General features: G+C 41.9%; 1 protein-coding gene across 1 annotated transcript in view; it reads right to left on the reverse strand.

Annotated features, from left to right (window-relative positions):
• The window catches only part of IPO7 (importin 7), an 85,086-nt gene extending 72,423 nt beyond the window's left edge, over positions 1-12,663 (reverse strand). The window contains exon 1 of the mRNA XM_053287231.1: positions 12,374-12,663. Coding sequence (XP_053143206.1) covers positions 12,374-12,457 — 84 coding nt within the window. The 5' untranslated portion in view covers positions 12,458-12,663. The remainder of the gene's footprint in view (positions 1-12,373) is intronic.
• Between the last annotated feature and the right edge of the window lie 316 nt (positions 12,664-12,979).

Here is a 12,979-nt window from a genome sequence, read left to right on the forward strand (position 1 = left end):
ATGTGTCCTAAGGCTTTTTCTATATAGATTTTTTTTAAAAAAATGCACATAAATCCTCATGTACCAACTTCAAAGCCAGTCTTCAAAATGTCGGCCACTTTTTTCTACTGCTTTCTTCCTCCTTGTCTTTCCCTCCAACTTTATGTATCTTTCCCCCTTCCTCATGCAGCCTATTCATTACTCTTACACCAGCTGCTGTTGCATATTCTCTTTCCCCATCCCAATTTGCACATGCTTGTGTCCCCCTCCCCCCCGCCATTTATTCTCTGAAAACCAGCAGCAAGGGAGCAGGAGGAGCTTCTTTACTACTGATGTGATTAGCTTCTATCAGGCAATAACCCATGTGTCTGCCACAATCCACCAGTTGAAGGCCAATGTACAATGGGGACTACCTTCTTATAGAACCGTCTTCTGTGCAAATGCTTAGCCTTGGCTTTGGGAAATACTTCTTGGCTTAACTTACATTAGCACTGTCAAGACCCAGAATTGGACTGCAATTTTTTTTTTAAGTAGACTAAAGCCTACATATTCAGTTCAGAAGAATCAACACAGTAGGTCAGTACTGGAGGAAAGCTACTTTCTAAGTCTTGGCATCAGTACAGAAGCAAAAATTTCATACTGCAATAAACATTTTAAAAATGGAAGCAGTCTGCAAAATGTAGAACAGCTTTTAAAAAAAAACAACCAGAGAGGCTGTTTTCTCATTTAAGAGCAATGCCACTGTTTTTCCTCAACATGCTACGTCATGGGTATGACTTCTCAGTTGTATAAGAGCCAAAGAATCCAGGGACATCTTCCAAGAGCTATCTTTGCTATGCAACCTTACTACCAAGTTGTTTTCATCACTACACCACAAATGTTACACCACTCTGTCAGCAACTGAAAGCACTTTGTAGCAATATTCAATCACTTAAGATTGAGTATTGCCGGACAATTTGGTTATTCATAGATGCATACAGTTATTGCACTGAGAGAATTGCATGTGCTACCATGTCTCAGGATAAGAAAGAAAGACTGCAAGTCACAGATCATGCATGACAAAATGCCATTCAAGTTTGCTTTAAAGGCCATCATATCTAGCATTTTAAGCAAAGTATAGCCCATGTTTAGACTTCCCTATTATAAAGAATGACCACCACCTTGTCTATTTCAGGACACGCCAATTTTAGGCCAACGTAAGTTAAAACACATATGATAGCTTCTTTTAAAAAGCCCGAAAGTATTAAGCTCAGTAACAGATTATTTAAAGATATTTATTGTAATTTGGTAGAAGTGTTTCAGCAAATTACTCAAAAGATATACATCTGTTTGAAGAAATATTGTACAAACTAATTTAGTCAAGGGATGAAAGACGTGGGTTTTCTGGATAATTTTAAATTGGGAAGATTCCCCATGCAAATTTCCCCCTCATTTGCATTGAATTTGTTCTTTTAGAAGCCATTATACAAGTTTTCTTGATGCCCTAAACAGAGTGATATGATCTGTATCTAATTATACAGTTTTTAAAAGCTTCCCCCATATTAGTCTTCCCTCACTGTCTCTCAACAGTTTAAGTTGAAATTTTAGAAATGGAAAGGTTTTCAAAGAAAAATAAGAGTACAGGAATGTTTTCCATCCCCCATATCTGCAAATGATCTCAAATATAAACAATGAAGGTAACTACATTTCAACAAAGCAAACTACTTTTATGAAAAAGGTTACAAGCAGCCTTATGAACATGCTGTTTTGGATTATAAACATTTAGTCAACACAAAGGAAATATTAGAATGTTTCTGTAAGGAATACCCAGAAGATATAAGATTATTACAGTTATTATTTGGCATATTTGCTATACAAACATAGTATATTTACTATACAAATATAGGAAGCTGAGCATTGAGGACAGCCATGCCATTATTTACACATGAAGGGAGGGGGAGAAAAGCCAGCATGCAACTGGAAGTTGCTCACACACCTGAGGTGTAATCACCAGTAATGATAAACAATAGTCTCATGCAACCATATTCATATCTCTGGATAGGAGACAGATTCTATGCTCACAGCCCAAGGGAGCCTAGGACCAGAAGTAGGATGAACTGCTTCCTGTCTCTTGATAAGCAACCAGGCCATGGCAGTACACATCCAAGCTCTTTTGCATAGAGAAGGCTCTTGTCAAAAGCTTTGGACACTGGACCCAGTGCATTGAGGGGCCAAGGGTAAGCAATCTCTGCTCACTATCACTGAATCCTTTCTTCTTTAGGCTTGAAGAACACATTAAGCTGCAGAAGCCTAGTAACTGTCACAAGAGAGTCACATTTTCCACACCAACCAAATACTACTAATTGGGTTCAGGGAAAATACAAAATCCCTACAAGGAAGACATTTTGAAGAAAGCAAGTTGATCTCATACAAGAGTAACAACTGAACATGTACAGCACTCAATACACTGTGTGGGAAATTCATGTCACATGACATATAGCCATGGGGACATCTCTGCTTCCTTATTACCCCACTTCTGCTTTATTCTCCACTCCAGGCTATTGACAAATTCCACCAGTGTCCTTCAATGTGTTCCCTCTAAGGTGCGCACATGTGCGCACACACTCCCTTGATAGTGCAGCCCAGAACAAAATTCATTCTGCACACAGATGAAAAAAATTAGAAAGAACACTGATGTCATTCCCATCAACATTTCCAAAGTAATTTGTGTCTTTGCAGCCAAAAATACACTCATCCATACTATATTCATCTGAACTTTTTCCTTACTAGATATTCCTCTCATAGCCTCTCTGTTCAGTCACTCTCTTCTATCACATCTCCAGTAGTCCCAGCATCAATCCAAAGGCTACTTTAATCAGTTATTTGTATGCGGTTCTTGCTCTGTGATTGCTTTGATTTTAAAGCAAAATAGGCAGAGGCCATGCCACCTTTGTGATTTGAACCCAGCTTTATTTTGGCACTGAGCCACCACCAATAGTAGCCAGCCACCTTACTTTACTTACTGATAATGCAGATATAAGGATTATTCAAATTACTAGTCGAGGCAGAGTCAACAACAACAAAATGTCAGAATGTCAGTAATATGATCCGATATGTTTGCACATCTTACCACCAGGACGTATCCAAATATGTGTGTACGAAAGCCTGCTTATGGCTGCAATTATAATAAGTGTGTACACTTGTTGCACCATGTATTTCATAGAGTATTTCTAAACTAGACCCTAGCATATAATGAAGACTACAAACTCCATGTTATTTTTTTCTAATCAGATCCAATTACAGCAAAATACTCAGTGGCCTACATCCAGCCACTGCAAGGCAAGGCAATTTTTGGCAATTCCCCCCTTCCCAATGCGCCTTCTGAAAAAAATATGTCTCCAAGAGTCCCAAAACACTTAGTGACACTTTTGGGAGCCACAAGTTGCCACGGCAGGGGGCAGGAGATCACAGAAAATTGTCCTTCCTGGTTTTGCAACATGGAAAACATGTGCTTCCACCAGTGTGATGCTATTCTGGATATCACCATTGCAAAACAGTCTTAGAAACACCAAGTAGGCACTGCCTGGAAAGACTGCGCATATATCCCTTTATGTACCCAGCTGTGTAGATGAAGTGGACGGCAGGGGAAGACTTCAGGTTTCTCTTTATGGTCATGTATAACCCAAGTCACATAGTTAACACTTTCCCTGTGTTGCATCTACACTACTTCCAGTACTACCTATAAACAACAGCCACACAGGCTTGGTGAATTGTGTTGTTCTTTCCTATAGCACTGTTAGCTTCTAGGGGACTACCATAATATATTGGGCATAGTTAGTGATCACCATAAAAATAAAAAAATTTATACACTATAAATCCTACAATCTTAAACCAGGGTTCCCAAAAAGGGGGTTCTGGTACCCCTGAGGGTACCTGAAAGGTTTCCAGGGGGTTCTCAAAGCTCTTCTGCCTCCCCATGCTGCAGTTGCACTATTTGTTCCCCTTCTGAGGATCGCTGGCTAGAAGCCGATATATCTTCAGCAATGTGTCCACTGAAGTAGGGAAGGAGGAGGGTGAAGACCCTCAAGACCCTTCTTTGCTCCTGATTGACTGGCTACATGCTGAAACTCAATATACCCCTCCCCTCAGCCAACAGGTTTCAGAAAATTAGCACTGCGTTCTCCCATTGAAATTAATAGGACAAGTGAACTTGGGTGTGGGCTGTGCTGTCATAAATCTACTGATGACACCCAGCTCTACCTATCTTTTGGGTCAGCAGACACCTACCTATCTTAAAGACACCTTTAAGTCAGCAGAAACCTCTACTTATTTTTTTTTTTAAAGTCAGGAAGGCAGTGGATGCCCTGAACTGAGGTTTGGAGGCTGTTCTGGACTGGATGGGGACAAACAAATTGAAACTTAATCAAAATAAGACAGAAGTGCTCTGGGTTGAAAAAACTGACAATCCAAGTAGTGAGGTAAATCTGGTTTGGGACAGGGTCATGCTTCCCCTGCAACTTGGGGATGCTTCTGGACACCCTGGAGGCACAGGTGGCAGTGGTGTGTAGAGGTGCGTTTTAACAGCTATGGCTGGTACACCAGCTGCAACCCTATTTGAAGAAATCGGTCCTGAACTCAGTCACTCATGCTTTGGTAACATCCAGATTGGACTACTGCAATGTGCTCTACATGGGGCTGCCCTTGCAAATGGCTCAGAAGCTTCAGCTGGTCCAGAATGCTGCTGCAAGGATACTTGTGGACACAAGTCACTTCATCGGTGTCACACCCATCCTGCGGCAATTTCATTAGTTACCGGATGCTTCCAGGCTAGATTCAAGGTGCTGGTCTTGACCTTTAAAGCTCTACATGGCTTGGGGCCAGGGTACCTGTCAGACCTCATTCGCCCATATGAATCTGCCAGGGCCCTCCGTTCATCGTCTCAGGGCCTGCTCACGGCCCTGCCACTAACAGAGATCAGATGGTGGGGACTAGAGGCGGGGCCTTTTCCGTTGTGGCCCCTCAACTTTGGAACGCCTCCCTGAAGAGCTTCACCATGCTTCCTCTCTCAGTGTTTTTAAAAAACAGTTACACACATTTTAAAATAGGATTTATCTGCTGCTTACATATAGTCGGTTCTTTAGTTTTTAGATTTTTAAGTAACTTTTAATTTGAAACTTTTTTAAAAAAAAATGTAATTTTAATTGTTGTTTTAACCTGGGCTTTTAAGTTGTTTATCTTTACTTGTGTAATTTTATTAGTCTCTTATTTTATATTGTATATGTTTTATTAATGTTGTGATCTGCCCCGAGCAGTAATGTACTGGAGGGGAGGAGCATAAATATCTTAAATAAATAAATAATAAACTTGTCTTATTAATTACAATTGGAGTACTTAGTCTGGATATAAGCCAGTGACTGTAGTAGCCTGTTGCATGCACATGAACACATATACAGTGGTCCCTCTACTTACGAAATTAATCCGTTCCGAATGCACATTTGTAAGTCGAAAAATTTGTAAGTCGAAAAGCGGTTTCCCATAGGAATGCATTGGGAACGGATTAATGCGTTCCGGAGCCTAGAAAAAAGACCCAGACCCCCAGTAAGGCTTGCAAACTGCACAGGAACATTTCTTTTCAAGAATAAACAGGCAGTAAACAGGCAGGCAAGTCAAGGAAACCGCATGTAAAATTCGTAAGTCGAGGAAACCCCATCTAAAAATTTGTAAGTCGAGGAAACCCCATCTAAAAATTTGTAAGTCGAAAAAACCGCATCTAAAACCGGATCTAAAACTGCCGTTTGTAACTCGAAAAATACTTATGTCGAGTAGTTTGTAAGTCGAGGGACCACTGTACACAAAATCCCTATGGTGTTTAAGCTGAGGGTCTGAGACAGAGGGGGTACACTTGCTTTAAAAGGTTGGGAATCTCTGTATTACGCAGATCTAGTCAACATTAAGTTGCAGTCTGATCTTAATGTGCACAGTAAGTAGTGAGTTCCACTGAGTTTAATGTAATACACGAGTTCCCAACTCGTATCCCTAGCGGTACTTGAAGGGCTCCCAGGGGATACTTAGAATCCTCCTGCCTCCCCATGTGTTAGTCTAGATGTAAACCAATGACTGTTTTCTTCTTTATTTATGTACGTTTTAAATACTACTGCAGAATATATCAAACTCTCAATGTTGCAGACTGCTTATTGTTAGCTGTATAGTTGTAATTATATTGACCATTGATTTCATGCGCCTCTGTCATGCCAAAAATTATAATATTCTAAGCTTTGTAATCAGTCTTATTCCAATGGCTGGCTATCAAATTCGGGAAGCTGTGGTATAATAGCATTATATTAGTTATAGTTTAAAATAGGGAAGTAATTGAGGTACACCAGTTACCTGATAGTTAATAATTAAATTTTGATTCCCAGAGAAATTGACAGTCTTGTATGGCTTCGTTTAAATTAGGGACATTGTTATGAAAAATTTCTAACTTTTAGAATTCCCAATTAGACATAGCATACTTTTCCCACTGGAAAATCTTTTTTATCTTTTCTTGCCTTCTTCTCTCTTTAATTGTCAAAATACATGAGTACATTTTCTAAGAAAAGGTTCAATTAAAAGGTAAGGGCCCACTGCAACTGGAATGGTGGGGTTCAAACACCAAACACCAAGAAAAGTTGGGCGTTTTCTATATTCGGTAACCTACCAATGTTACTTATTTCCTTCAGAAACTGATTCTTGTTAAAAATGATTTTGAAATATATTGCATAAGTAGATGTGTGTTCCAAAGTTATCATTAAGCTGGATGAGATTTTTATCTTTGTATAATTGGAACTTTATCATATATTCATTGTAATTGATTGCTCAAGAGATGTAACTATCTTAACACAAACAGCACCACTCTGGAGAGGCGGGGAGCAGCAAAAGTGTAACAGAAGAGCAGGCAAAACCTGCCTCCCTCCCTTCTGAAGTGCCCACTCATCCCTAGCCGAAATGACAATAAATTGTGGCTAGGGATGCTGGGAGTTGTAGTTCAGCAACATCTGGAGGGCTGCAGGTTGGGGAAGCCTGAGTCTAGGACATGTCCAGATAATCTCCAACTTTGGTACTGGTATATAGAGAAGGGCAGCTGCATGCATCACACCACTGTAAACTCTATTGCTTGTGTATCCTATCCTTCATTTAAGGAACTCAGGACAGAATACATGTGTTTATCACATTTTATCCTCACAAAATCCAAAGGTAGGTCAGGTCTACCAAATGAACTTACAGGAAAGTGGGACTGTAACTAGGAGAGTCCCAACACTGCATCCACCATGCCAGGGCTGCAACTTTGGCCCTCCAGCTGTCATTGGACTACAAATCTCATCATCCCTGACTACATGCCACTGTACGGGGGATGATGGGAGTGTTAGTCCAACAACAGCCAGAAAGAAGTTGTGCAGCCCTGCAGTATGCTTTATCAACTCTCAATACACACACAATAAGGAATACACAACTGAAAAGTGAACAAAATTAACCAGCTTTGCACTTAACATATTCAATGCATTCTGCCTGCCACCATTTCCTCTTTTGCTTACTAGCTATTGATCAACTGTTAGTGGACAGTGACTTTCCTTTGCTCAAGCTACCTTCTGACAATGACAGACCTGTATGTTGAAGCCGAGATCTCCCCTAATCAAATATAAAGCACGTGAAACCATCATATATAAAGCATTCGAAGTGCAGTTGGCCAGTTGTAAAAACAAAGGGGTGGATGGTTGAGGGGAGCTGAATCCTCCCAGAGTGTATTCATGCAGCAACATGAATATCCTGGCACTTCTGTCTAGCTGGAGTTACTACTACTACTGCTACATTTATATATCACTTTTCAACAAGAGCTTCCAAAGCAGTTTATATAGAAAATAAGATTGTTCCTGTCCCCAAAGGGCTCACAATCTTTTTTTTTTTTTTTTGTAAACATAAGGTAGACACCGAAAACAGCCACTGGAGGGATGCTGTGATGGGGTTGGATAGGGCCAGTTGCTCTCGCTCTGCCTAAATGTAAGAGAATCACCACTTAGAAAGCTAACTTTTTGCTCAGTTAGCAGAGTTACTTACAGAATTAGAGCTCAGTAGGGAGAAAAAGGCATTTGAGCAATTGATCACAGGGAAGAAAGTCACAGAAAGGGGTAAATTTAAACGCCCCTTATCCATGATTCCTTTTGGCCTTAAAGTTGGATCCACCGTATCCACTTTGTTTGTGGATGGGCCAGACCAGGTTTTAAACTAACAGACCTGTCACAGTCAGATGTGGTTTTTGCGTATTGGAGGAGATAATACCTTGTTCATGAGAAGTTATCCTACCCATATTCCATTTGCAGTCATATCTACTAAAAATGCAAATTGAGATTAAGGGCCTTACAAACATGTTCAATTAAACTAACACCTTCATGCTTTGAAGCTACATAAGCAAATTCCCTTTGAATACCAATAATCACTTTCTTTTCTGAAAGCTATAATCTGAATCATTCCCACCCACCCACAACCAAGGAAGGGTCATTCATGTGTCACACTAAAAGACACACACTATAACCCTTCGAACACAGTATTACTTGATATAGTTTATTTACATTATCAGGGCTACTGAAAGTTACTGATTCAGGGTTCTGACTCTGAATCAGTAACTCACTTTCATGAACAAAGTCTTCCAGATTTTCATTAACTTTCTGCCATCAAGTCATTCATCTATGTGTTTAATGGGAATTCTGCACGATCTCTCCACAGCATAGATAACACCCATTTTACTGTTTACATTTATATCCCACTCTTTCTCCAAGGAGCCCAGAGTGGTGTACATGGTTATTTTTATCCTCACAGCAATCCTGTGAAGTAGGTTAGGCTAAGAGTCACGTGACTGGCCCAGAATCACCCAGTGTTTCATGGCAGAATGGGGATTTGAACTCTGGTCTCCACAGTCCTAGTCCAACACTCTAACCACTAGCCCAACAGGGAAAAGAAATCAGATGAAGTTATCATCCTCAGACTCTCATTCAGCCATTGAACATTTAAACCAGGTTCAGATTGGAGTCAGAGGTTGTTATTACTGTATGTGCATCAACAAGACCATCATATTCCTTAATGAATATATACAGAAGAACTATATGACTCCACTGCTAAGGAAGAAAGTTGCAGTTTAGCTTTTCCACTTGTGAGCATAACCTAAACACAACACCATGGTCATTACACAGCAATAGTGCACTGATTAAAGTATTATAATAGTAAACTGCCTTTAATATATAAACAAAGCTCAAATCCAGCAGTGAATCAGAAAGTTTCTAAAAAAAGACTGATGAGACAAGACAAGCAACACATACACAACTTCCTTGAACTATTTATATTGACTACACAATTAACTGAGAAAAAACAAAAATGTTAAGAAAATATTTTACAATATACATCAAAATAAAGAGGTGGTATCCAGAAGCACCCTCTGTGAACTCAAGGAGAGTTCCACCTGCACAAGGATTCCTTCCACTTGCACAACTCTCCTATTCTCAGGAGCACCTTCTACCACTGTGCACCACTGTGCCAAAGCCCTGGATGCCGCCCATTGTTTTAATTTTGAATAGAAGAGATAAAGATTTGGTGTTTTGACATATTCCAAGGCAAACATGGGGTAGGTTTATAAATGATAGGATACATATTAGTTCAACATGCTATAATATTTTACTGCAGAGCAAAATATTTAACATTCCGTCAACTGGTACAGTCTTTGAAGTAGCACTATTGCTCTGCTATATTAGCGTATTTTAAAGCAAGATTTCCAGATGTATGCATTACACACACACACACTGAATATGTTCATAATTTAACATCTGTGCTTGTCACATATGCACGTGTGTATGTATGTGTGAGCAAGCTATTTATAGTACTTTGGCTAATGAACTATGAATATGCCTATCACTTTTACTGAAGAACAAAACATTACAGAAATTGAAATATCAAATATTATATCCATGTATCTTTCAGAACTCCATGAAGCTGTCATTCATTAAATCAGAAACCAAAGTTATTAAGCTATAAGGTAACTGTAAAGTACATTAGCTTTCTTGCAACAGATGAAGTTCATTGTATCACCATAAGGTATACTTTCTTTAAACACATCTTGGGTTTCATTTTCACAACTGCAGGCTCATGACTAGATCTGCTGACAAATCTGAGCTGCAGCCTAGATTTGCCAACTATCATGTCGCCTTTATATCAGCAGTGATGTCACTTCCTGAATTTTCCGAGTTCTAAAACTATTGTTAGCTATGTTGACTCACTTATGTAGTGTCACCCTCCTTATCTTCCTGTTTCCAGAAGCTGTGAACACTGGGTAGTAACCTGTTCTGAATACAGAGCACCATCTGTTCTAAACTAGATGAGCAAGCTATGTTCTGAACCATATGTAGAACTTGGATTTATCATATTATTTGAAAAACATAATACACCTTCCCATCAGAAGTCATACAGTATAAACTGTCAGCAGAAGGGCACTGTCACAACCAACCAAACTTTGCATCTCAATCTGTGTTATTACTGCTGTCACTTCAGCCCAAAATGGCATAAAGGAAAGATGGAACATTTGTCTTAGTGCTATTGTATAAAGCCTTTATTGTTTTTTGGTCTGAAAATTTAACAGCATGGTTTCCAAGGACCTGTGCTTAAGCATAAAACAAATTGAATTTTTAAGCTGAACTTCCCTCAATTCAGTTCACAAAGTCACTTTCTCCTTCTGGTTTAATCTTTAAAATATAGCTCTTTCAAGTGATTTATTATATTTCTTCTGCAACACTCTATGGATATGCATAGCCTAAATAGATACAAGAAAGAAGCACTGCATGCAAGTTTGCATCTTAAGAAAGGCACACAAACTATGCAGTGAATACAGGCTCATTTTTCACCCTCATGTGGTTTTCCACTGCATGGTTGCTTTCAAAATGCATTTGTATGTGATCTGCCCCGCAGCTGAATTTTTCACAAGTACAATCTTTTTAAATGTTCAAATGATCACAGTATAGTTTTCACTTTAAAAAGTTAGAATCTAGCTAGACTGTATACTTCTTCCTACAAAAATGTTAACTCCTTAAGTCATAGGACACTCAGCTGTTGTAGACACTCAAAACACATAGGATTGTACTTACAGCATTTTGTTAAGTTTTTTCCCACTTTAGTGGGCTGTCAGTTACAATAATAAATGGGGGCAATAACATCTACATTAAGTCCTCAGGGGCTCTTGAGAAAACTTGCTCCTGTTAGGAAGCGAGCTTTTCTCCATAACTTGCTGACAGATTTAAGTTTAGAGAGCAAATTTAAAGACAGACTTGGTCCCAAAAGCAATTTGAGTTACTGAGTTCATTGTTAGACTCTTCTTCAGTGGATATCATGGAAGTGTGGACTACATTGTTCATGGACCTATTTTGTTCAGAAGGGGGTGAAAGATTTTCCCCAGAACACTTCAATTATTCTATAGCACTTCGTTATTACCAACCTCCTCTAACTCCGGCTAAGCTAAAAACTCAAAAGTTGTGTCCATATATGGACGAATCATAGCCAGGGCTTAAGAATCCTTCGGCCGTCGGTTTTCAAAAGGGGCAGTTTGAATGTACACCCCTCCTGTCCTGAGCAGGCGCCTTGCCTGCAAGAACAGAGCTAGTGGCTGGGGCTACAACAACGACTTCAGCCGCTGCCACGCTCTTCCTGTTGTGGATGTGGCTGCCATGTGCCCGAAGACAATGTCTTGAGGGAGCGGGAAGGCAGCCTGACAGTGAGACCGACCACTCGCAAGGCCTTCCCTCCTTCCTGCCCTGGCCACCCTTCGCCAGCGAGGCCTCCCTCTCCTTCCCCCTCCCCACGCCGCCGCCGCCTACTTCCCTCTTCCTGCCCACGTTTCGCTCTCCAGAAGGCAGCTCCGTGCGGCGGGAGGCTCGTCCCCAGGCCTCGCTCCTCACCCCTCAGGGGGCACATGTGTGTAAACGGAGGCGACGACATGCCCGGCAGTCTGCCCCGGAGAGCGCCACTTGCCCTCCCCTTCCCTCCCCCTGCCGCCGCTCCCCATTCCATTCCACCCCGCAAGTCTCTCTCCCCTCCCAGCGTCTCCCCAGCCTGGAGGTGACCTCCCTGGTACCCTTCATGCTGCTCCCCTCCTTCCTCTCCTTTTCCCTCACCACGGTCCCCTCGCACGTACACCCCCCCCACCCGCCACCCCCATGGTTATTCTCAGTCCTCACGCCCAGCCTCTCTCCCTCCCTCGGGGAGGCCGGCCCTTGCCCCATTCGCGGGAGTGGGTCCGGCTGGCTCCCGCAACCCCACTCCTCCCCGGCCTTGTCGCGTGGGCTGCCCCTGCTGCTGGGCTGCCGCCCCGGGCTGGGCCGGGCCGCGCTGCCGCTTTCGCCCTCACCTCGTTGAGCTGCCTCTCAGCTGCTTCCCGCAGCGCCGGGTCCATGGTGCCCCGCAGGGCCTCGATGATAGTGTTGGGATCCATGGCCGGAGGTCGAGGCGAGGGAAGGCTGGGCTAAGCGATGCGGACGACAGCGGGGGCAGCAGTGCTGCTCGATGCGCACATGGACCCGCCGCTCCACAGCGGCAGCCGGCGGCGCGAAAGGAGGAGAAAAGCGCCAAGGCCCCGGATAGAGCCGCTCGCCGCCTCTGGGAAGCCGACGCCTTCCGCTGTGCTATGGCCGCCGTAGACTAGCATCACGGGAATTGTAGTCCATCGCGAGGGCGGGACTGGGTGAGGCACGGCCGTGTCCTGTTGTGTGGCCCTCTCTCTTTCGATCGAAGCTTATTCTCCATCGCTTTCTGGCGGCCGGGTTGATTAGCATCGAGACTCTTGGGCGGGAAATTGTCCCTCACAACACTTGCTTAAGCAAACAGAGAAAGCCTGATATGTACATCTCTAGGTGGTGTACACCATTTAAAATATTTTAAAGTTACAAATTAAAATACATTAACAGACAATAGAATAAAATAGATATTAAAACAAGTTATACATTTTAAATTATTA

Source organism: Hemicordylus capensis, chromosome 1 (genome assembly GCF_027244095.1).
Source record: "Hemicordylus capensis ecotype Gifberg chromosome 1, rHemCap1.1.pri, whole genome shotgun sequence".
Classification (NCBI taxonomy): domain Eukaryota; kingdom Metazoa; phylum Chordata; class Lepidosauria; order Squamata; family Cordylidae; genus Hemicordylus; species Hemicordylus capensis.